General features: G+C 36.0%; 3 protein-coding genes across 7 annotated transcripts in view; 2 read left to right on the forward strand and 1 right to left on the reverse strand.

Moving 5' to 3' along the window:
• LOC136025204 (copper homeostasis protein cutC homolog) overlaps nt 1-11,121 on the forward strand; it is a 49,140-nt gene extending 38,019 nt beyond the window's left edge. For all 4 annotated transcript variants that reach the window (XM_065701006.1, XM_065701009.1, XM_065701007.1 and 1 more), the window contains exons 3-6: nt 2,193-2,411; nt 3,095-3,207; nt 4,189-4,482; nt 10,913-11,121. In XM_065701006.1, coding sequence (XP_065557078.1) covers nt 2,193-2,411; nt 3,095-3,207; nt 4,189-4,482; nt 10,913-11,033 — 747 coding nt within the window. In that variant the 3' untranslated portion in view covers nt 11,034-11,121. The remainder of the gene's footprint in view (nt 1-2,192; nt 2,412-3,094; nt 3,208-4,188; nt 4,483-10,912) is intronic.
• Nucleotides 1-15,261, forward strand: part of LOC136025205 (uncharacterized) — a 222,393-nt gene extending 207,132 nt beyond the window's left edge. Inside the window, exon 2 of the mRNA XM_065701011.1 lies at nt 15,199-15,261. The gene's annotated coding sequence lies outside the window, so the exon portion shown is untranslated. The remainder of the gene's footprint in view (nt 1-15,198) is intronic.
• Nucleotides 15,262-16,389: 1,128 nt separating this feature from the next.
• The window catches only part of LOC136025208 (BTB/POZ domain-containing protein KCTD9-like), a 55,015-nt gene continuing 48,124 nt past the window's right edge, over nt 16,390-23,280 (reverse strand). For both annotated transcript variants that reach the window (XM_065701014.1, XM_065701015.1), the window contains one exon: nt 16,390-16,603. In XM_065701014.1, the coding sequence (XP_065557086.1) occupies nt 16,484-16,603 (120 nt within the window). In that variant the 3' untranslated portion in view covers nt 16,390-16,483. The remainder of the gene's footprint in view (nt 16,604-23,280) is intronic.

Below are 23,280 nucleotides of genomic sequence, written 5' to 3' on the forward strand. Positions count from 1 at the left end.
CAAAGAGCGTTTGCATATGACGTCATTATAAGTACATAAGGCTTTGTATATGCACAGACAATGGGAAAGCCAAGAATGTTGTATTTTCGCAAGTTTTACGTAGTTCAAAACACATATATAAATCTATTTATATTCATAGGTGGTACACAGGGACACAACTACAATGGCGCGTAACTACTATGGCGCGTAACGACTTACGCGCGGGGGGGGGGCTTGGGGGGCGCGAAGTGCCCCCACCAACTAGGTGTTGGGGTGGCGCGAAACGCCACCCCAACAGCTAGTATATCTGTATTATGTTATATACATATGGTAAAGTTGTGATTACAACTTCACGAAATCAGATTTTGTTGAGGCTTCCTGGAGTTAACATCAGCAGGCTACATTTTAAACGACTAATCTAGAATTATTAGTCTAATTAACAGTAATTTTTCATCCATTCTTTTTTTAAATCCGTTAGTTTCAAACGAACAGAAAATCACTTGTGAAATCATTTATTCATTCGTTACTTCAAAATGTTGCTTCAAAAAACTCAACAGATTGCTTCAAAAATTTGCCATGTTCACTTTAAAATTTGTTTTTAATGTCTGAATGGAATAGAATCAAAAGGAGGACTTAAAAAATAGTTAAATTAAATTAAAACTCACAAATATAATATCTGTAAGTATTTTTTCTGTTGTTTTGATTATTACTGTGACTTTCTTTGCTTTGTCGATGTTTTCGCCAAAACGCAAATGATACTCTAGTCTTTTAAAGGGGTCGATAAGAGAGTGGGAGTCCCAACCGTTGTTTGTAGTACCTCTTATTTTAAAGCCTTGATTAGCCGTGTGATACTATTTTATTGTTGTTGATGTTATGGCAAATATAAAATAAAATGCTCGAAATGCCAATCATTTCAAGTAAAGTTCAAATCACAATCTGATCTTTATAGGTGCTCAAGGGAGCGGTAGTCCCACTCTTATTTATGGTAATATCTGTTTGTTTTAACTTTGTTTTTATTTTTGAATTTAGGTTTTTTTTTCATCTCTTCAATTCAAAGTAGTGTCTGTTATTTTTATGTTTGATGTGTTATTCAGTTTAATTTGTTATTCAGTTTAAAAAGGCACTAGAACTTTTAATTTCCATTAGAATGAGCCCTTTTCCGACATTCCAGGATCACAGGGTCGATACGATTACCCCTGGGAAAAAAAAAACAACAAATAAACACGCATTTGTAGTATGTATTATGGGAAAAATACAAAATTCCACATTTTTGTAGATGGGAGCTTGAAACTTCTACAGTTGTGTTCTCTGATACGCTGAATCTGATGATGTGATTTTCGTTGAGATTCTATGACTTTTAGAGGATGTTTTCCCCTATTTCCTAAAATGAGGCAAATTTTTTCAGGCTCGTAACTTTTGATGCGTAAGACTAAACTTGGTGAAACTTAGATATTTAAAATTAGTATTAAAATGTGATTCTTTTGATGTAACCATTGGTATCAAATTCCGTTAGTTAGAGTTTCGGTTACTATTGAGTCATTTATTCCTACAGTTCGTTACCACGAACTGTTTGACTTTAAATGGCTTTTTACTTTTGTTTGAGACATTAATGTTTGTAAAACATTAAAGAAAGAACAGTTCCATTTTAGAGCCAAAACTATTTGGACGTTTTTTTTTCTGAAGTAACGAAGTGATATAATTTACATTTGTCTTCCCTTTCTAGTAGTGTTGCAACAACTTTATTTTAAGAGGGGTCACATAATTTCAGAGAGAGGGGAGGGATAGTGTCTGTATGTAGATGAAATTCTAATAGTCGCCCTATAATAAAATGTTCGTTTTTTACTAGTTTGCAGCTACCGCTGCAACCATGATATCCATTTATTTATTTAAGAATTAACGACGCGTCTTGACTACTAAGGTCCCTGCGTCGGAGAAAAATAAAAAAATTGCCTGTGGCAGGAATCGAACCTGCGACCTTGCGAACTAAGTCCAATACATCTCCCGCTGTGCTACACAGGCTTCCATGATATCCATGTTAAATAGTTTTTCTGCATTTGAAGAGGGCTGATATCACCTGCCCAAACAACGCCAATGGCTAAGCCACGGTTGATTGCATTTTTACAATTCTAAATAGAGCAAGAACATAACATATTATATATCTAACTAAATTGCTAACCAAATAATAGCTAACCAAATTTTTTGTTGTTTTATAGACCCTGTTTGAGGTTTGTGTAGACAGTATTGAATCAGCAGTCAATGCTATCAAGGGTGGAGCTGATCGTTTAGAACTGTGCTCTGCTCTGTTAACGGGAGGACTTACTCCATCAACTTCGCTACTCAGAGAAGTTAAGAAAATTGCTGAGAATAAACCAGTTTTCGTGATGATACGCCTTCGCGATGGCGATTATTGCTATACAGATAAAGAAATTGAGGTAAGGACATGTATTTCTGGTATAAAAAGAGTCATAAGCGAACCCAGGGTAAAACACTTCTTCCGGCCATCGACCTTTTATGGTGTCCTCATATGAAAAAAATGTTTTAAAAAGGAAAAAAAATATTTCATTAATAGTCATTATTTCTTGCTTTAAAAAAAAAGAGCAGTTCATCCTCTTTTCTGAACTAAACACCACATTGAATAAACAATTATTATTTTCGGATTTCCCGGGTTGTTTCTGGTTTAACTGCATCCCAAGCTTCACCCAATGCCGGGATACATACAGTAGTTAAATACAAGAATTAGCTAACTTTTTCGTTCTTTTTTTTAATGGATATTGTTTGATGCTATGAACCAGCTTTTGATGGGGGGGGGGACGAAATGTAGAGGCTATAAAATAGGGACTTGATAACAAAATTTCTGCTTCACCACAATCAGAAAATTTCTAATTATTGGATTTTCGCATTCGCTTCCAATTTAAGTGCACCCTAGTCCCTCTTCCTCTTAATACCGGGATATTTAATACCGGCCTTAGACTTTATACAAAAGATTGCTAATTTTTTTTGTCTTATTTTTTGTACTCATTTTTCATCTAAAGTTGGATTGTGATTCTTATTTTGTGAGATCATAATGCTTAGACCGTAATTTGCCTTTCGTTTTTGATTTTGCCAATTTTATTAGATAATGAAGATGGAATTGATTGACCTGAAAAGTTGCGGAGCAGACGGTTTTGTCTTTGGACTATTAAAACAAGATGGCACAATTGATGCAAAGGGATGCTCAGAGCTCTTAAGGTAAGTAGATGTTAAAGAGCAAAAATACAGCCATTAAAAATGAATTCCTGGAATAATATATATGGGCATACATAAAGAATGTATCCCAGGATATCAGGAACGGCTGAGTGTGCTAAGCTTATATTTTCAGAGCTTGTTATAAAACAATTAAAGGGCAGCCAATCCCTCCCCACTTAACTCATTTAACGCCCCCTCCCCCCACTGATCGAAATTTTGATAAAAAAAAGATTCCGCTTAAAATAATCAAAAGGTCTGCTAATTATGCATCTGGGTGTGCTAAGGTCTCCCCATCCCCCAGGGCGAGGGTTGTAAATTATGTTACTTTCCCATTCTTTACAATTATGTGCATTCCGTTTTTATCAAAAGTTTGTATCTGCAATATTTCAGGATCAGCTAATTGTATTTGGTTGAAAATTTCAGTGGATATTGAACCAAATCAAAAGATACTATGCACATCCAGCTTATTAGAATGTTCTGTGCAATATATCAGGAACAGCTTAAAGTATTAAAGAGTAACTCTCAGAGAATGTTGACGGGAATTTTGAACTCCATCAAAAGATACTATATGCATCCTGGTTTATGTATAATACCTGAGGAACGGCTAATAGCATTTTTTTTTTTTTTGAAAGTTTAACGGAATATTAAGAGGGTGTTGAAACAAATCGAAAGTCATTAATTAGGGTTAATAGATTAGGACTGGTTGTTCTAATTCTTAAGTTGAGGACTTGAAAAACTGAAGAATTATATAAATCAAGATGATCAAGTCATTTTGATTGCTGTAGTTATTGATTTTATTTTTTATCAAAAATAAAGCGCTTTGAAAGTTAAAGCACTATGTTCAAAATACAAGTCCTTTTCAACTATCAACCCGTAAATTATTCGCTATATTCAGTTATCGGGAAAGTATTTTTTCCTTTATGTAAAAGTATTTTAATGATTTTATTTAATTTTTTATAAATAACTATTTTTTTTTGCTTGCAGCATGGCATTCCCTTTGCCCTGCACCTTCCATAAGGCATTTGATGTCGCCGATGTTGACATTCAAACTCTAGTTCAACTTGGATTCAAAAGAGTTCTAACAAGCGGAAAAAGGAAAAATATCACAAAAGGGATAACAGAAATTAAAACATTGATTGCTCAATCTGGAGGAAAGATAATTATTCTGCCTGGAGGCGGCATTACGAAAAATAATATTTGTACTATAGTTAAAGAAACAGGAGCCAAGGAGATCCATGGATCCTTCTCACTGGCAAAACATTCAGATATGCTAAATAAGTATGAGCTTTTTTCTTAACATCTTCGAAGGTGACGTAGTAATTTACCATTGAACTAATTTTTTTAGGGTGGGATAGCAATTGGTATTATCCCAACGGCAGGCAAATGTTTTTAAACATTCTCAAAAGGATGTGGATTATCATGCCTTAAAGTAATTTGAATCAAAATTAGAATCAAGGATCCGCTACATATTCTATACCTACTGTTTGTGTGGAAGATTTGAATACAATCCTAACTAACAATTCAGTTTTCTGTCGGGATTGGACGACGCCTCATAGTCCCAATCCTGATTCCAAACAAATTTTAGTACGCTACTATTGTACATTTTCAAAATGTTTGATTTGGAAGATTGTGCATGTGTAAGCAATCATTACTCCATCTCTCCATGCCACAACTACCTGTCATACAGCTAAACAGCTAAACTAAGCCATTGCGATCCCCTATCATTTCCTTAGTCTTTTACAACTCGGTAGTAAAATATTTTCCCACTAAGCATAACCGCCAAAGAGGTACTCCTTCGCAATATACCATGTAGTTTACTAAATATCAAAGCGACCACAATGTTTCTTGTGTATATAATTTAAAAATAAGAAAGATTCTCTCTTGGAGTTAAAGTGCAAAGTTGATGCTTAAAAAATAAGAAAAAAATATTTCCCAATCAATGCAGCATATATCGATAAAATCTAGTGCAAATAAACAGATAGAGGTATTTCCCTGTACTTCTAGGACTACAAAAAAAACCTGCGCTTCACTGAAGACACAAAGCCTCGGAAAAAGTTTTTACTTAATACATTAATAGAATATATTAAAGTGCTTATTAAATAAAGTGGTTTATTTGCAAGAGTTTTATGGATATTTTTGGCCTAGGTCACAAAGAAACAAGTCTTTAAAAAAGATTACTTGATGATACAAAAAAATAATATAGACTTAGAATCACTAGGCTTCTTCAAGCGGGGCAACATTCGGAAAGACACAAAGAAAACTTTGGCTAGAAAGTGAAAGAAATATAACATAAATCTTGAGCTTTGACATCACTTCCCCTGTCAATGCAGCACATATCGATAAAACTAGTGAAGATAAACCGATAGAAGGTTTTTCCGTGTGTTTTTGGGATTACACTGAAGACACAAAGCCTTGCAAAAGGAACATGAAGTCTTTACTTAATACATTAATAGAATATAAAAAAGTGCTTTATGTTTCTACTCTTAAAACCGTACACTGGCTTATGTTTTCAGTAAAGCGCTAGTTTTGTATAATCCCACAAACATTGGGAAATATCATTAGTTGGTTTATTTGGACGAGTTTTATAGGTGTTTTTAGCCTGGGTCACAAGAAATAATTCTTTAGAAAATACTTGATGATCCCCCCCAAAAAAACATAGATTTACAATCACTAGGCTTCTTCAAGCGGGGGAACATTCGGAAAGACACAAAGAAAACTTTGGCTAGAAAGTGTAAAGAAATATAACATAAATCTTGAGCTTTGAGATCACTTCCGCAGTACTTATGTATGCTCGATTGACCTATGAACTTGAAATTCTTATTTTCTTTAGTAACATACCCCCAGTTCTCAAACAGTTGCTACCGATAGAATTTGGTGGCCATTATAGTGGCTATCTCAAGTGTTGGCAGTCATTTGTACTATTTCTCTAAGCTGCTTAGAGTCTAAGAAAAAGTAAGCACAGTACCTCTTAAGAAAGAAAATTATTTAAAAAAACAAGTTTTTTTAACTGCAAGTAAGGAGCGAGATTAAAACTTAAAACAAACAGAAATAATTTCGTATATGAAGAGTTTGTCCCCTCCTCAACGCCTCGCTCTTTGCGCTAAAGTTTGACTTTTTTTCACAACTCTACTTTTTAAAACAATAAAAAACTTTAGCGTAAACAGCGAGGCGTTGAGGAGGGGATAACCCCTTTCAAATACGGAATAATTTCTCTTCGTTTTAAGTTTTAATGTCGCTCCTTACTTGCAGTTAAAAAAAAACTTGTTTTTTTATCTAATTTTTGAACGTTTTTTTAATTAATGCATGTTTTGATTTTGGCTCGCCGCACATGAATATTTAAAACAAAATTTGCTTATTAATTTTTTTTTGCTAAATGGCTTTCTCAGAGTTTGTATCGGACGATTTTGATAAAAAAGGGGTGGGGGAGGAGGTCTATTAGCACTCCAGTTTTTGGTTATTTAAAAAGGCAACTAGAACACTTTATTTTTTTAAAGAATGTTTTTATTAGTAATAAGTATATGTAACTTACGAATTAACTTACGTAACGAAATTCTATATTTGTATATTATTATTACGTATCTGAGGGGTTTGCCCCCTCGTCAATGCTTCGCTCTTTACACTAAAGCTTGAATTTTGTCCCAATTCTTTAAGAATGACCCCTGAATCACAAAGGCCGTAGAATAAATGAATGACCCGTGAATCACAAAGGCCGTAGAATAAATAGTTGAAATTACTAAAAATAGTTTAGCGTAAAGAGTGAGGTATTGTGCAGGAGACGAACCCCCTTATACACGTAATAATTTCTGTTCAATTTTGGTTCTAATGCTGCTCCTTACTTCCAGCTTAAAAAAATCTCATTCTCATTGTTTTTCTTAGTAATGCTAGAAAATCCTGTGCCCCCTTCTTGGAAATTTTCTTCCCTCATGATAAATTCCTCCTTGGATAGATCCTCCCAAGTAACCCCCGAACGCCCCCCTTAACGTGAAAAAGTCTCCCTGAAAACGTCTGTACACTTCCCAAAAAACCATTACTATTTGTAAACAATGGTTAAAGTTTGTAACTTGCAGCCCCTCCCCCGGGAACTGTGGGGATTAAGTCGTCACGAAAGAAATAATTATTAGATTTTTCGACTATGCTGAACAAAATGGCTATCTCAAAATTTTGGTCCGGTGACTTTGAGAGAAAAATAAGCGTAGGAGGGGGCCTAGGTGCCCTCCAATTTTTTGGTCACTTAAAAAGGACATTATAACTTTTAATTTCCGGTAGAAGAGCCCTCTTGCGACATTCTAGGACCACTGGGTCGATGCGATCACCCCTGCAAAAAAAAATTAGAAAAATCAAATGAACACGCATCCCTGATCTTATTTCTGGGAAAAAAATTCCACATTTTTGTGGATAGGAGCTTGAAACTTCTACAAGGTTTCAAGGTTTCTCTAATACGTTGAGTCTGATGGTGTGTTTTTCGTTAAGATTCTAAGACTTTCAGGGGGTGCTTCCCCCTATTTTCTAAAATAAGGCACATTTTCTCAGGCTCGTAACTTTTGATGGGTGAAATTAAACTTGATAATACTTTGCATACTTATTTAGAATCAGCATAAAAATACAATTTTTTATGTAACTATTGGTATCAAAAATCCATTTTTTAAGAGTTTCGGTTACTATTGAGCCGGGTCGCTCCTTACTACAGTTCGATACCACGAACTATTTGATTGATAAAGCGACTTCAAGACACAGTCAAGGGTCTCAAATTAGCTAAATAAGTTAAGTTTATTGTGGGTACCTGAACACTTACCTATTTTCGACAATGAGCAGTCAGATAAGGGAGCTAATTATGCTCCACGTATGATGAATAAACTGGAAGCTATTGCATATGATTGTTAACAAATTCAAGTTAAAAATTACTATTTTTGGCTTATCAGGATTGAAACGAAGGTTAAGTTTAAGGGATTTCTCTTGAAGTGTGATTTAAAACGTCATCTGAATAACAATCTAGAGGCAGATTAAATGAAGTAGAATCAGAGGTGTGATGCACTAATCTTGAACATCCAATACATAATTGTTGAAAAGATTAGGAGAAAAACCTGCTTCTTGACGTGAACGTTCAAAACAGGAATGAGTTTCCTATCTGGGATAGGGTGCATAGTTTCGTCTGGAGGTAGTTTCAGGCGAATGCATAGTCGCGAGTACATATCTCGAAGACACTGAATCACCGAGGAATTCAGTCCACATTTGGCCAGTTCGAGCAGTATATATCGGTGGATGAGGGATTCAAACGCATGTCTGATACCGTGACTAGCGAGAACTAGACACTCCCCTGAAAGTTTGGCATCAATTACTACATTGGCTACAACTGTGAAGGCATCAGCATAACCTATTCTCCGCTTGTACCCGAACCGGCTAGGTTGGGTGTAACATGTCTGTTTAAGGTCAGATCTGTAAGGAAGCTTGAAGACTTTGCAAAAGAAAATTGCAATCGTAATAGGTCGAAATAATAAAATTATCAGATCGGTTTTCCATTTTTGAGAATTGGGATAAAGTTTCCAATGCAAAATGAAGAGGGTATTATTCGCCGTGTTTAAAGCATCTGCACTGAAAGTAAAGAAGTGTTGGACTAATGCCTGGCCACTAAATTTCAGATGCAATGTACTGACGTGGTAAATACCATTGGATGGATCAGGCTTTAAATGCCTGATTATCAAGGTGCCGATCAAAAGCAGTAAATTCGGATTCATAGTAGGTATACTATTCCTCATCAGGAATGTTAGCCTCAGAGACAAAACGAGGGAGACCTACCTTAGCAAGAGATAATCCGCACTGAAATTTTCCAAATATTTATGTTTTCTTTTTAAATTGTTTTAGTCAGTATGAAAACCATAGCTCCAAAACAAGACAACTTTTACTGTCCTAGATTTATCTTTCTTTATCATTTTTGGTATCTTTCTTTATCATTATTTAATTCGACATATAACTATTGAATTATACTATTGAAAGTACTATATTAAAACTTTGATCTGATACCAGGTGGGGATCCGGGAGTACAAAGAACAATTGGGTGCTCTTTCGTCTGTTTATTCATTGAAAAGAGAACTGTATCTCAGAATTGACTATTTAATGAGTCAGCTCCCAATTTTCTACAAAGCTAAAATTATGAGGCCAAAAAAGTCACGGACGCGCACCCTTATCTTTTAAGTCTACACTATTGCATAGGCTATGATAAACAACTCGACTATTATTCTTAGAAATTAGAAATGCAATAAGAACTGCCGACTGTTTTCCATGCCAATTGTTAATTGGTACGAAATATTTCATTTTAACGATACTGATGCTGCGACATTGTGCCCAATTGCTAAGACAAAAGGAAATAATTAAGAAAAACAATGGCTCTAAACGATACTTTTCACTAAATTATGACCCAAACATTGCTTCAGAGTATTACTAGTTCGAAAGCTCAATGCACGTCTTAATTACAGCAAGAGCTTAGCTAAGAGCATATTTTTAAGTGTTTCTGAATCACTTTTAATAAATTTTTCATGATTTTATGTATTCTTGGCAGATTAATCACAACAATACGCTATTCGACGCTGCATTTCTGCAAAAATCTCTAAAACATTTGGCAAGATAAAAATGACAGTTATTAAGATTTTGGGTGAAAATTTTCTCTCTGTTATAAACGGGAATTAAATGTGAGCCAAGTTTTTAATATGCTATTAAACAGATTACGATTTGTAAGGTGCTATAGTAAAGAAAACTCTTAAAAAGAAATTTTGATATACAATTAATACATCAAAAGAATTTTATTTTTATGCTGATTCCAAATATAATAGACACATTAAGTTTAATTTTTACCCTTCAAAAGCTAAGAGCCCGAAAAAATTTACTTGTTTTCGAAAAAGAGGAGAATATCCCCAAAATGTCAAATATTCTTAATGAAAATCGCACCATCAGAGAATCCTACTGTAATTACAATTTTTAAGTAGTCACTCGGTTCAGCATTATTGATAGGTCCAATAACCATGGCTCTGGGAATAACATGACCCCCCACAGCTCCTGGGGAAAAGGCAGTAAGTTGTCCAATTTTCCCACTGTTTATATGCAGTATTTTTTATTACTAAATGTATTGAAGTTTTTTGGGGAGTGAGGATTTTCTGGGGAGGAATTTTCCACGGAAAGAACTTCCCGCGGGGAGGAAGAGGCCGGGGGGATTTCCCAGAGGAAAATTCAAACGGAAAGAGAGTGATTTCCGAGCGTGATTTGAAACATGGTCAGATATTAATTTTAAAAGAAAACAAGTTTTTCGACTATAAGCAAGGAGTAATACTGAAACTTAAAACAAACAAAAATTATTCCGTATATGAGGGAGGCTGCCTTTTTTTCATTCCACTTTTTTTAGCTAAAGTTTGCCTCTTTGTCCCAATTCTTTAAGAAAGACTCCTGAAACATAAGGACCGCTGAGTTTGAATGAGGATTTTTTTAAAGAATTTGAAAACTTTATAGTAAAGAACAGTGTTTTAGAAAGGGACAGCCCCTCCCATACACAGATGTTTATTTTAATTAGTTTATTGTTGACACAATTCTGTTTATTTTAAGTTTTGATGTTGCTTCTCACTCTTATTTAATCACTATTGATAAATAGCCATTATGTAGATCCACTAAATGCCTTCAGTACGCCTCTAAGGTAATAAGTCGGCTAATCTAGTATAATTTACAGGGCAGTGGATTTCAGCAGTGACTTTCGACAGGGTGGCTACTTTACCAGAACAGTGACAAGTCAAGAGCTATTGGGAGAAGCAAAACTGCTTGTACAGAAATCAATAAACCATTCTTTTTAAGATAGTTATTTATTTTAAATCAAAAGATTTTCATATTTTTTCATTTTAACGAGGTTAAAAACCGGTTAATAAAGAACGCAAAAGGTTAGATGGTGTGTTTGTTTAATAGGAAGTCTGCAGGATATTGTATTCATATCTATATATATAAAATAAGTTGTCTGTGTGTCGAGTGACGTCATGTCATCTGGTAGTCATGTCGTCATAAATGACGATGACGTAATTAGTGTGTCTGTGTGTCGAGTGACGTCATGTCATGAGGTCGTCATTATGACGATGACGTCATTAAAGGTATTTAAGACATTCGTTCACGGAAAAATGTTTAATTGTAAAATGAATGAAGAACCTACAATGTCAACAGCCGAGGAAGCTGCTCAAAGAGTCTATGCCAAAAAACTTGCTGCTGATAGAGAAAGTAAGAAAAGAAAGCGTGCCGAGGAATCACAAGACCAACGCGAAACCAGACTTGCTGCTAAAAGAGAAAGTGAAAAAAGAAGGAGTGCCGAGGAATCACAAGAACAGCAAGAAAACAGGCTTGCGGCTGATAGAGAAAGTAAGAAGAGAAAGCGTGCCGAGGAATCACAAGAGCAACGCGAAACAAGACTTGCTGCTAAAAGAGAAAGTTAAAAAGGAAGGCGTGCCGAGGAATCACAAGAACAGCAAGAAAACAGGCTTGCGGCTGAAAGAGAAAGTAAGAAAAGAAAGCATGCCGAGGAATTACAAGAGTAACCTGAAGTTATCGCCTGGCATTCAGGTACAACCCAGTCGATGAATATAGCTTGAGTAGATGTGTTCAAATCGGGACTATGTCTAAAATTTGTCCCTATTGCAAGGCCTTGAAATTCAATGGTGAAACAATGGGAATGTCTTGCGCCTCAGGAAAAGTTAAACTTCCTCTATTGGCTGCACCACCAGAGCCATTGAAGACTTTGCTTACTGGAACTACGTCACAATCTAAGCGTTTTTTATCACAGATCAGAAAATATAACTCATGTTTCTAAATGACGTCGTTTGGTGTCCAAATCGAAAATCCAGATCAATTTATGCCTACTTTCAAAGTAAAAGGGCAAATTTAACATAGAGCAGGGTCCCTTCTACCATTCTCAGGCGAGAATCATAAATTTTTACAATTGTACTTCATCAGTGATAGAAATCCTGAATTGAATGCACGTTGCGAAATTTCTCCCAACGTTGAAAGGACAATCGTTTCCCAATTGCAACATCTTTTCCACGAAAATAGTAATTTAGTGCGTCTGTTCAAAACAGCCATCGATTTGATGCCTACTTATACGCATAAAATTGTTATTTTCGCTGACAAAACACCTCCTGGCCAACGCGTGCGTAGATACAATGCTCCAATTATCGACGAAGTGGAAATCGTTACGGTCGGTGATCAGTTTTTACCTCGAGATATTATTCTTCATAAGCGAAACGCTCAGTTGGTAAGAAATGCTGAAACTCATCGATGCTACCATGCCCTACAATATCCAAAAATTGATTAATCCAGCCACTAACAAAGAAATGAATAAGAAATGCAGTGCAATGCATTATTATTCCTATAGACTAATGATTCGACAGGATGAAGACAATTATATTTTAAAATGCCGTCAATTGTTTCACCGATATGTCGTTGATATGTATGCAAAATTGAATCAGAACGTTTGCTATATATCCGTCTGAATCAGACCAAGCTCCGCTCTGAACAATACATTGATTTGCGAGATGCAGTTGTAAATGACGGCAATACCACAAACGTTGGAAGATTAACGATTTTACCTTCGTCATATGCTGGCAGTCCCCGTCATATGCATGAATATGCTCAAGATGCTATTGCGTATGGTCGTCCAGATTTATTTATCACATTTACATGTAATCATTCTTGGGACGAGATACAGCAGCTTTTACTTCAAGGACAATCGGCGGTTCATAGACATGACATTACGGCCCGTGTCTTCCGGCAAAAGTTGAAATCACTGATAAACTGCATAGTGAAACTTGAAGTGTTTGGGTCAGTGCTATGCTGGATGTACTCAGTGGAATGGCAAAAACGAGGTTTGCCACACGCACATATACTAATCTGGCTACATAATAAAATTACTTCTAACGAAATTGATGATGTGATTTCCGCTGAAATACCTGATGAAAATATCGATAATGGGTTATATGATATTGTTGTAAAAAATATGATACATGGACCTTGCGGTGCACTGAACGAAAATTCACCATGCATGGCCAAAGGAAGGTGCACAAAGCAATATCCTCGACTTTTAGTATCCAACACAATTACTGGCAATGATGGTTACCCACAATATAGAAGAAGATCTACTGAAGATGGCGGTAAAACAGCAATAATAAAGAAGCGTAACGGTACCACCATCGAAGTAGATAACCAGTGGGTTGTTCCATATTCCCCGTTATTATCAAAAACATTTAATGCACACATAAACGTTGAATACTGTAACTCCGTAAAGGCAATCAAATACATATTTAAATACGTCAACAAAGGCACTGACATGGCAGTTTTTGGCTTGCAGTCCGAAATAAAAGATATCGACGAAATCGTACAATATCAGGCTGGAAGATACATAAGCAGTAATGAAGCTGTTAGGCGAATTCTTTCATTTCCGATACATGAACGTAGTCCAGCTGTTGTTCACTTAGCGGTACATTTACAGAATGGTCGACGTGTTTATTTTTCGGAATCCAACGTGCAACCAAGAGCCCTGAATCCACCGGATACAAAGTTAACTGCTTTCTTTTTGCTATGCAAAAAACTGCTGCATACTGAAGTGCCTTCATATTAGACGTGGAATACTAACAATAAAGTATTTGAACATCGAAAACAGGGTAAGTCAGTCTACGGCCAACCTACCATCTTCAAAGATACCACGATAGGAAGACTCTACACCGTTCACCCCAATCGACATGAATGCTTGTTTCTACGCCTGCTTTTGGTGAATGTACCCGGTCCGACGTCCTCTGAGTATTTGACAACTGTAAACGGTACTATACATGACACTTACCGTAGTGCATGCCAAACTCTGAATTTATTGGAGAATGACCAATACTGGGATAACTGCATCAATGACGCATGCGAAACGTCAAATCCAAGTCAAATTCGTGCATTGTTTTTGGCATCATACTAACAACTTGCTCTCCATCAGCTCCTACAGAGTTATTGGAAAAATATAAATAAAAAATGTCCGAAGACATACTCGATTGAAAACGGTTAGAGACGTCAGATATGACTTTTGTTTTTACATCAGAAAATTATAACTACACTTTAGTTATTATAGAAGATTTGTGCGTATGTATGGCAAACAAACCTCTTCAGGATTTGGGAATGCCTTCACCTAATCGTACCGCTGCTGTTTCGACTTGTGTAGAATTGGATCGTGAACAAAGTTACAGTACGAGTGATCTATTGTCGTATGTACAAAATAACAGTTCCAAGTTAACGTCGGAACAAAAAGACATTTATGATACCGGTAATGCATTGTGTCGATAACAACGTTGGAGAAATTTTCTTTTTGGATGCGTCAGGAGGTGCTGGTAAAACGTTTGTGATCAAACTGATTCTGGCATCAATTCGATTAAAAAATGATTTAGCGTTGGCAATTGCGTCGTCCGGAATAGCCGCAACGTTGCTGCCTGGTGGAAGAACTGCTCATTCCGCTTTGAAATTGCCTCTGTCATTGCATTCTACAGAAACTCCCACGTGCAATATTTCCAAATCATGTTGGATTGGTAAAGTATTGCAGCAATGCAAACTTATTATTTGGGACGAGTGCACAATGGCACACAAAAAATCGCTCGAGGCTCTGGATCAATGTTTGAAAGATTTGTGAGGGAATTCAAAACCCTTTGGCAGCACATTAATATTGCTTGCGGGAGATTTCAGGCAAACATTACCTATAATACCTAGATCAACCCCTGCAGACGAAATGAATGCTTGCCTGAAAAATTCTAATTTATGGGTACACGTAATTAAAATTAACTACAAATATGCGTGTCCGATTGCAAAACGATGACTCTAATCAAACATTTTCAGATCAATTGCTGGCAATTGGAAACGGAAAGCTCCCAGTAGACTCAATTTCAGGACGTATACAACTACCTGCTGAATTCTGTAATTTAGTGACGTCCAGAAATGAATTGATTGAAAAAGTATTTCCGAATATTCTAAACAACTATAAATATAATAAATGGCTAAGTGAAAGAGCGATTCTTGCACCCAAAAATATAGACGTCCACGAAATCAACAATATTGTTTTGACCAAGATTCGAGACCAGGCAGTCCTTTACAAGTCAGTCGACACAGTTTTGGAACCAAATGAGGCGGTTAATCATCCATCTGATCTTTCACACGTGCTACAACTAAAAATAGGCGTACCGATAATACTGTTAAGAAGTATCAACCCACCAAAGCTTTGCAATTTCACGCGAATTGCCTTAAAAAAACAATGGAAAACTTAATAGAGGCCACAATCTTGACAGGGCCTTTTGAGGGTGAGGCTGTTTTTATTCCTCGCATTCCCATGATTCCAACGGATCTGCCTTTTCAATTTAAAAGATTGCAATTCCCAATTCGATTAGCATTTGCAATCACCATCAACAAAGCTCAAGGTCAATCATTAGGAAAATGTGGTATAGATCTTAATACTGAGTGTTTTTCCCATGGACAATGTAATCAACTAAAAAAATAAATCAATCTAGAAAAAAAATTCAGTCTTACTACCCAGGAAACTTCGATATTTCTTTTTTTTTTTTACTTAAACTATAGCTGTTCCTTTATGCCTCTGGTATATCTTAATGAAAGTCTCCTATTTAAAGAAAATAACAGGTATCTTTTGTAAAATTGCTAATGTTTTAGTTCGTTAAATATTTTGTGCCGACGTTTATGTTATAAAAAATATGAAAAAGTTGTTATAAGCTTTTTGTTTCAATTTCTTTGCTCTAGGATTGGCTTCCAAGCGTCCAATTCAGGTGCTAAAATTCTAACAGATTTCGGTGTGTTTTCTAATCATGAGTTTCTACTATTTTTTGTTTTCATTCCAGACTTTGAAGTAACTACTGAGACTTGTAATAATAGTCTTATAGAAAGCTCCTGAGTTCTTATTACAAGTCAATTATTTCTGCTAGCAATCCACACTTATGCAAATCTTATTCTATTATTGCTATTGGAATGCTATTCCAAAAAATAAACTACGATTGGAAAAGGTAACACTAACACAACCCTAAAAAAAAACACCAATATAGCAAGTTTTATTATTTTTCTCTATCAGGTTTTCCTTAATGTTCAAAGTTTTTTTAAATTGATTTTAACAGTATACGAAAGAAAGTAAAGTTAAAATCCGGATAAGAACACATAATATTTACTACTCTGGAAACTTTGACAATAACCGTATTTACATAAAATACACGATAGCTGCCACTAAGATAAGAGGTCTTGTCTATTGACCAATAGTTTGGCTCATATGTAATGGTGTGATGACGAAATCAAAGACAGCGTCGGCCATGTACGCTCCTCGCAAGTTGGCATTCTTCAAATCGCTCCCAGAAAAGTCACAGCGCTGAAATTAAAACAACAAAGGTGGTTTACAGATCCAATTATCAACAAAAAAGACTTCGGTCAAAATGCTAGTGACATTTTGTATTGTTTAAGAGCTGAGCATTGGAATCATAAGCCTAGAGCCAACAATCGATTCTAAGGAGTTTGCTTTTGCCAAACAGTGTAATCATTAAATATATTCTTGCATTCAATATTTTATTAGCCATAAACCGGAAAATCACCAAATGCTGGGCGAAACTTATAGCTTTGTGTTTTCCGGAGAAAGTAGGAAGTTAATAATCTAACAAAACCGCGTGAAAACTTCTTTTATGACACTAAATCAGAAAACTAGTTTTTGAATCGGCTGATTTGGCTGATGTTATTTTTCGGTAAAACTAATAAAAATTGAGTATAAGAAAGCAAATGCGATGAAAACTATTCTGGTTCACACTGTTCGTTGCAAAACACAGTAAAAGGTCTTTCTCAAAAATCGAAACAGAACAAAGCTAACAGACAAATGCTAATAACTCCTCTAATAAAATAAGGAGCTTTAAACAAATGAAGCACTATAGCCAGTTGGCATATTAACAGATCCTAAATTCGGTCAACTCAAATAAGTTTCAGGGAGTCCAGCATTGAAAATCGATTCCAAACTCGTTCAAAATGTATACGTTGAACGTTTGATGACAGAGAAAGTATCTAAACAGCAATATTCAAAGGTATTTTGGTCTTTGATGCATGTACATAATGATAATTTGGCAGGACCTAAGTAATTAAATAATTAAAATGTGGTTATAATTGAAGAGAACACCAAAACCGGGAAACCTAGCGCCAAAATGCTTATCCTAGGTACTACAACCACTAGTACCAGCTGTACCGAGGAATTTTAAGATGTATCCAATGAGATGCTTACCTAGAGTTATCCACTGACAGTGAATCTCGAGGAAAGTAAATTCTCCATGGCGTGATAAGAGTTTGCAGTCTGTAGACTACAACCTGATTGCAAAGCCTTATCACGCTAAAAGACTGCAAACCTAAATTATCAGTGTCAAACTACAGGCAATTTTAAGACTTCTTGCGCTAAACGTCAATTTAAAAGGACAAGACTGGGCATTTTTTTTAATAAACGAAAAAAAAACTACCGACAACTATTCATTTTGAATTCGTTTGCTCCCCTTTTAGCAATCATAGAAAAGATAAGAAGAATTTAGACAATTTTTCATTCAGGATCTATTTTTTGAGTCAAAATGGCTCCTCTAGATGAGGTGGGACCATGCTGACAGGGTTTTATACATTCAATTTCTGGTTGTGAATGATAAAAGTTCCTCACTGCCCGCCGTGCAAAAAGTGGGGTGGTAAAGTAGCAATGCTACTTGGCAGTTTACAAATTTATTGGCATATTTTGTCTAAAAATATCATTTTTACATGTTTTGCTAAAAAAAAAGCAGTCAAAACACAAGTTGTGCTCTGTCTTGCAAAAAGCGGGGTAGCACAGTGACAATGCTACTAGACGGTTTTCATGGCCTAGTAAAATTTTTTGGCATATTTTGTCTGAAAATATCATTTTTACAGATACAAATAATTTTTGCTCACAGAAAAGCAGTCAAAACACAAGTTGTGCTCTGTCGTGCAAAAAGCGGGATAGCACAGTGACAATAATACTTGACGGTTTCCATGGCCTAGTAAAATTTGTTGGCAGACTTGGTCTGAAAATATCATTTTTACATATAAAAATAATGTTTGCTCAAAGAAAAGCAGTCAAAACACAAGTTGTGCTCTGTCGTGCAAAAAGCGGGGTAGCACAGTGACAATGCTACTTGACGGTTTTCATGGCCTAGTAAAATTTGTTGGCAGATTTTGTCTGAAAATACCATTGCTTCTGCTATCCACAAATATTTGGGGATTTTCGCAGAAAATTATCTTCTCAAAAAAAAAAAATGATTCCCTGAAAATCCCCTTTCGTTCAGGGTTGCCACCCCTAGTGATTTATTAATATTTACAATCCACCCCTAGTAAATATCACTTAACTTGACATTATTTCTTCACTACTTTCCAAAGTTTTAGTCTCAATTATTTACTGTCCAATTTTTTTTTCTTATCTGGAAGTGACGCAACGAATGGGACAAAATGGGGATGTGTTCAGAAACAGCTCGAGGCGGCCGTAATCTAGATGGGGAGTAACATTTGAGGAAAATACTTGCTGTCCGAGGGTTTGTTATTGCATTTTTTTTTTTTTTTTTTGCAAAACGGAGGAACAACGAAACGCTGCTTCCTCAAGGGTTTCCAAACTAGCTTTTTTAAGCACAGAAAGTATGGCACCTTGCCTTCTTTGAAAATTATTCACAAGGCTCTTTTTTGGATTGATTCAATTTTTTCCGGTTCTTTGCGAGAGATACAAGGGTGCCAAACTGGACAAGCATTTTTGAGATGCCTGCGGATAAAAGACGAGTAAATCCTTAAAGAGTAGGAAGGGGGGGGGGACGCTAAATTCAATTAAGAGCTTAAGGAGGGTGACAGACACATTAGCTCTATGGATGCAGTCTTTAACGTTGAAAGCCCACTTTAAATTTGAAGAAATTGTGACGCCAAGTAGTTTAAATGAGGACTCAGAAATTTAAGGAGGGATAATATTAAGAAAACAGGGCGAGGATTTGAAGAAAGAAATCGGCATTATCATGGACTTGAGAGGGGTTTACTGTCTAAGTCCAAGACCCCATCTCCAATTTCATTGACGATACTCATAGGGTCGCTTATTAAATTTCTGAAGCAAGTTTCAGCAACCGTTAGGTCATCAACAAATTTCCATCGGTCAGGAAATTCCTTTGCGAGGCTATTAATCATGACTGAAAAAAGGAGAGGATCTAGGAGAGTACCTTGGGGTATTCCATTGTGGACAGGGAGAGGATCCGAATAAGGATTCTAGTATTTGGGAAGGGGGGACGCTAAATTCAATTAAGAGCTTAAGGAGGGTGATAGACACATTAGCTCTATGGATGCAGTCTTTAACGTGGAAAGCCCACTTTAAATTTGAAGAAATTGTGACGCCAAGTAGTTTAAATGAGGACTCAGAAATTTAAGGAGGGATAAGATTAAGAAAATAGGGCGAGGATTTGAAGAAAGAAATCGGCATTATCATGGACTTGAGAGGGGTTTACTGTCTAAGTCCAAGACCCCATCTCCAATTTCATTGATGATACTCATAGGGTCGCTTATTAAATTTCTGAAGCAAGTTTCAGCAACCGTTAGGTCATCAACAAATTTCCATCGGTCAGGAAATTCCTTCACGAGGCTATTAATCATGACTGAAAAAAGGAGAGGATCTAGGAGAGTACCTTGGGGTATTCCATTGTGGACAGGGAGAGGATCCGAATAAGGATTCTAGTATTTGACAACCTGCGATCTATTTGTTAAGAAGGAGGCAACCAATTCCACCAGTAAGGGATCAATATTGAAATCGTTGAAGTTTCTCATTTAAAATATTGATGTTAACAAGTTCAAATGCTTTTTGAAGGTCAATGGAAATTAAATTTAGGCAGAAATTAGGCTTTCCGAGGATTTTCCCGATGTGGTCAACAAGGAAAACATGGTCGTGGAAAGTAGAAGTGGATTTTAAGTTCCCGAATTGCCTCAGGTCAGTAAGAGGTAGAATTTTTCCCTTTAGTCAATCTACAAGGAATCCTTTATATAGCTTCGAGAAAATAGGAGTAAGAGCAATAGGACGAAAGCCTTCAAAACACGGGTTTTCCGTTTTTCTTTTTAAAAAGGGTTATGAAACCCTGTTTCCAAATTGTTGGAATTCACCCAGACTCGGTAATTTCGTTAAACAGGAAAGACAAGGGCATAGAGAGGAAGTCACCGAAGGCACTAATAAGAAGAAACGGGATATCCAAAGGACAAATCCTTGTTTTTCTTAGTTTTTTCAATTCTTCTTTCTATCTCAGATGGGGAAACAGTGGGAAAAGAAAGGGATAGGGCTCCTGTTGGTAATTGATTAGACAATGCTGGAAGGCTCTGGACAATGAAAGCGGGGAATTTATTTTGATTATTGGCAGTACCTTCAGGGGACTCGGGTAGATTGAAGTTAGGCTGCTCAAGCCTCCTGCTCAAGCCTCCTGCAACACAGCTTTTTAGCCTCGGAATAGAATTTTTTAGTTTATTAGTGAACAATTCTTCGACCTTATTTTTGTAGTACGATCGTGCCAATTTACGAATTTCTCTTTAAATTGATTTTCTTAGTTCATTTGCTTCATCCAGTTTACCATTTTTGAAAAGCTTCCATTTGTTTTAGCTAGCGTTTTTATAGTTTGGTTATTAAAGGGTTTATCACTGAAGCACCTTTTAAATCTTCTTTCAAACAAATTTGATATTTATCAATTAGCTTTTTGTGGAACAACGCCATTTTCTCATCAACCAATTTTTAACCTATAAATATCAGACCGCTCTTCAGTGTTCAGCCACATACCAATAGAAAGAACCCCAGAATTTTGAAGAGGACGATAAGTGCCATAAGTTGTTGAGAAAGAATGCTTAAAATTTGAGAAGGGGGATAAAAGAATCAAAAGATGATAACTCCCACCTAATGGGGACAAAGCTGAGGGAGGGCTGTAAAAATTATTAATATTAGTTAAAAGAACATCAAGATAGGTATTTCGCCGAGTCGTTGGTATTTTAACAATTTGTTTTAATTTATGTCAGGAGCAAAACGAATTGATTTTAAGATCATTGGCATCGCCAACTAAATAAAGGCCAGCATTGGTGTACTTAGAACTAACAAAATCAGAACTTGTCTGCAATTGCTGGATGAATTTACGTTTTGAATCAATATTCTGATTTGGGGAGTAATAGAAAATAGCTGTTGCAATAATATTAAATTGACGAGTGAGTACTTGTGGTCTAATACTTTGCCAGAGGATTTCATCATACTCGGATAAATTAGGAACTACAACGACCTTTGGGTAAGGTTACTGTTAGTAAAAAACAAAACATCGCCACCTTTTTTTCCGAGTGGGTAGTCTACAGGACGGAGTTTAATAAACTCTGAATAATTTGTCAGACGCAGGGACCCTGGGTCATGGGACTGTACTTAAGTAATAGCTATAATATCTATTAGATTTGATTCTGAAAGCACATCGATTTCGGTAAGTTTTTCAAAATTAAGACTTTCGGCAGTAGTAACTAAAATTTTAGGAAATACAAACCGATTGGGGAATCGCGAGAGGGAGACTTGATGAGTTTGAGAATTTCCTGGTAGGGGTTTTAGTTTAATATTATGATGCTTTGGAGAAGAAGGGTAAGAGAAGGATTTACCTTGGGGATTTGGAGGTGGGGGATGGGCAAGGATATGGACGAACCATGATGAGGAAGCTGCAACTTGTTTCCAGTTGACGAAAAGTGAGCACAACTGTGCTCAATGTGCTGGAGATGGAATTTCGTGGAGATAGAGTAAGAAGAAATCACTACGAATTTCAAAGGCTGCTGATGGGTTACGTGGAAGAATGTTACTAATGCTAAAAATCTTAATTTTGAAAAGCTCTCAGCTCCTAAAAAAACTAGTTTGTAAACCCTTGAGCGAAAGACGGTATTGTTGTACATTCGTTTTGCAAAATATGCAAGAACAAACCCTCGGACGACAAGTATTTTCCCCAAACATTACTCACCATATAGATTACCGCCGCCTCGAGCTGTTTCTGAGCCTATCCCAATATTGTCCCTCGTTCGCTGCATTACTTCCAGATATGAAAAAACTTTTGTCCCCTTCATCACAGAAAAATGAATGAAATATCCCGCTAGTTTCTCCGTTTTTTTTCTCTTTTTTTATTGGCTAATGGTGCTGCCCGGGTTGTTGCACTTATTTGCTTGTTTCCCCCCCCACTCTGTTAATTTTAGTTTCCCTTTTAATTTTTATATGTTTTGCATTTTGTTCTCTTTTTTGTGTTTATTCTCTTATTTTTGGTCCCCCCCCCTCCCCTTTTTGACCAGTTTTTATCATTTTAACTCTTTTATTGACTTTATGCAGTTAAATTATCGACACTTTTTTAGTGTCCCTTTTAAATTTTATATAAATTTATATCTTGTTCTTTTTTTGTATTTATTTGCTTATTTTGCCCCCCTTCCACTTATTTTAATGTCCCTTTTAATTCTTTTTGTATTTGTTTAAGTTTATTTTGACCAGTTTTTTATCTTTTTAACCTTTTAATTTACTTATTACAGTTTAATTATTGAATCACAAATGATTATTGATCATGATTTTTCTTTTTCGTTGTTGTTTCTGCATTTTTGCCAGTTTTAGTGTAATTATATGATTTGTCAACTCCAAAGTCCCAATTCTGCCCTTTGTGGGCTTGTGATAAGATCTAGTACCAGCTCTGGTGAATATTAGACACTATCTAAGAAATATATACTACGAGTATACATTTCTAAACTTTTAAATTGCAATGCAGACTGCTTATTTATAATCAATAGGTGCAAATTTATCCCGATCAGACATTGTTTAAAAAGGACTGTGTTCGGAAGGTTAAGTATTTCCACTCGACTTTCATTATAATAGAAGAATCATAACAAGCTGAAATTAAGCCAACTTTCTAGTTTTTTACACCAACAATTCATATCGTTTCCTATCTCTCTCCGACCTCAGAAACTCGGAATTTATTAAATTTACCGCCTGTTGCCTCTTGCAGGAGGGTTTAACCTTCCTGCTTT

This window comes from Artemia franciscana, chromosome 3, assembly GCF_032884065.1.
Source record: "Artemia franciscana chromosome 3, ASM3288406v1, whole genome shotgun sequence".
NCBI lineage: Eukaryota > Metazoa > Arthropoda > Branchiopoda > Anostraca > Artemiidae > Artemia > Artemia franciscana.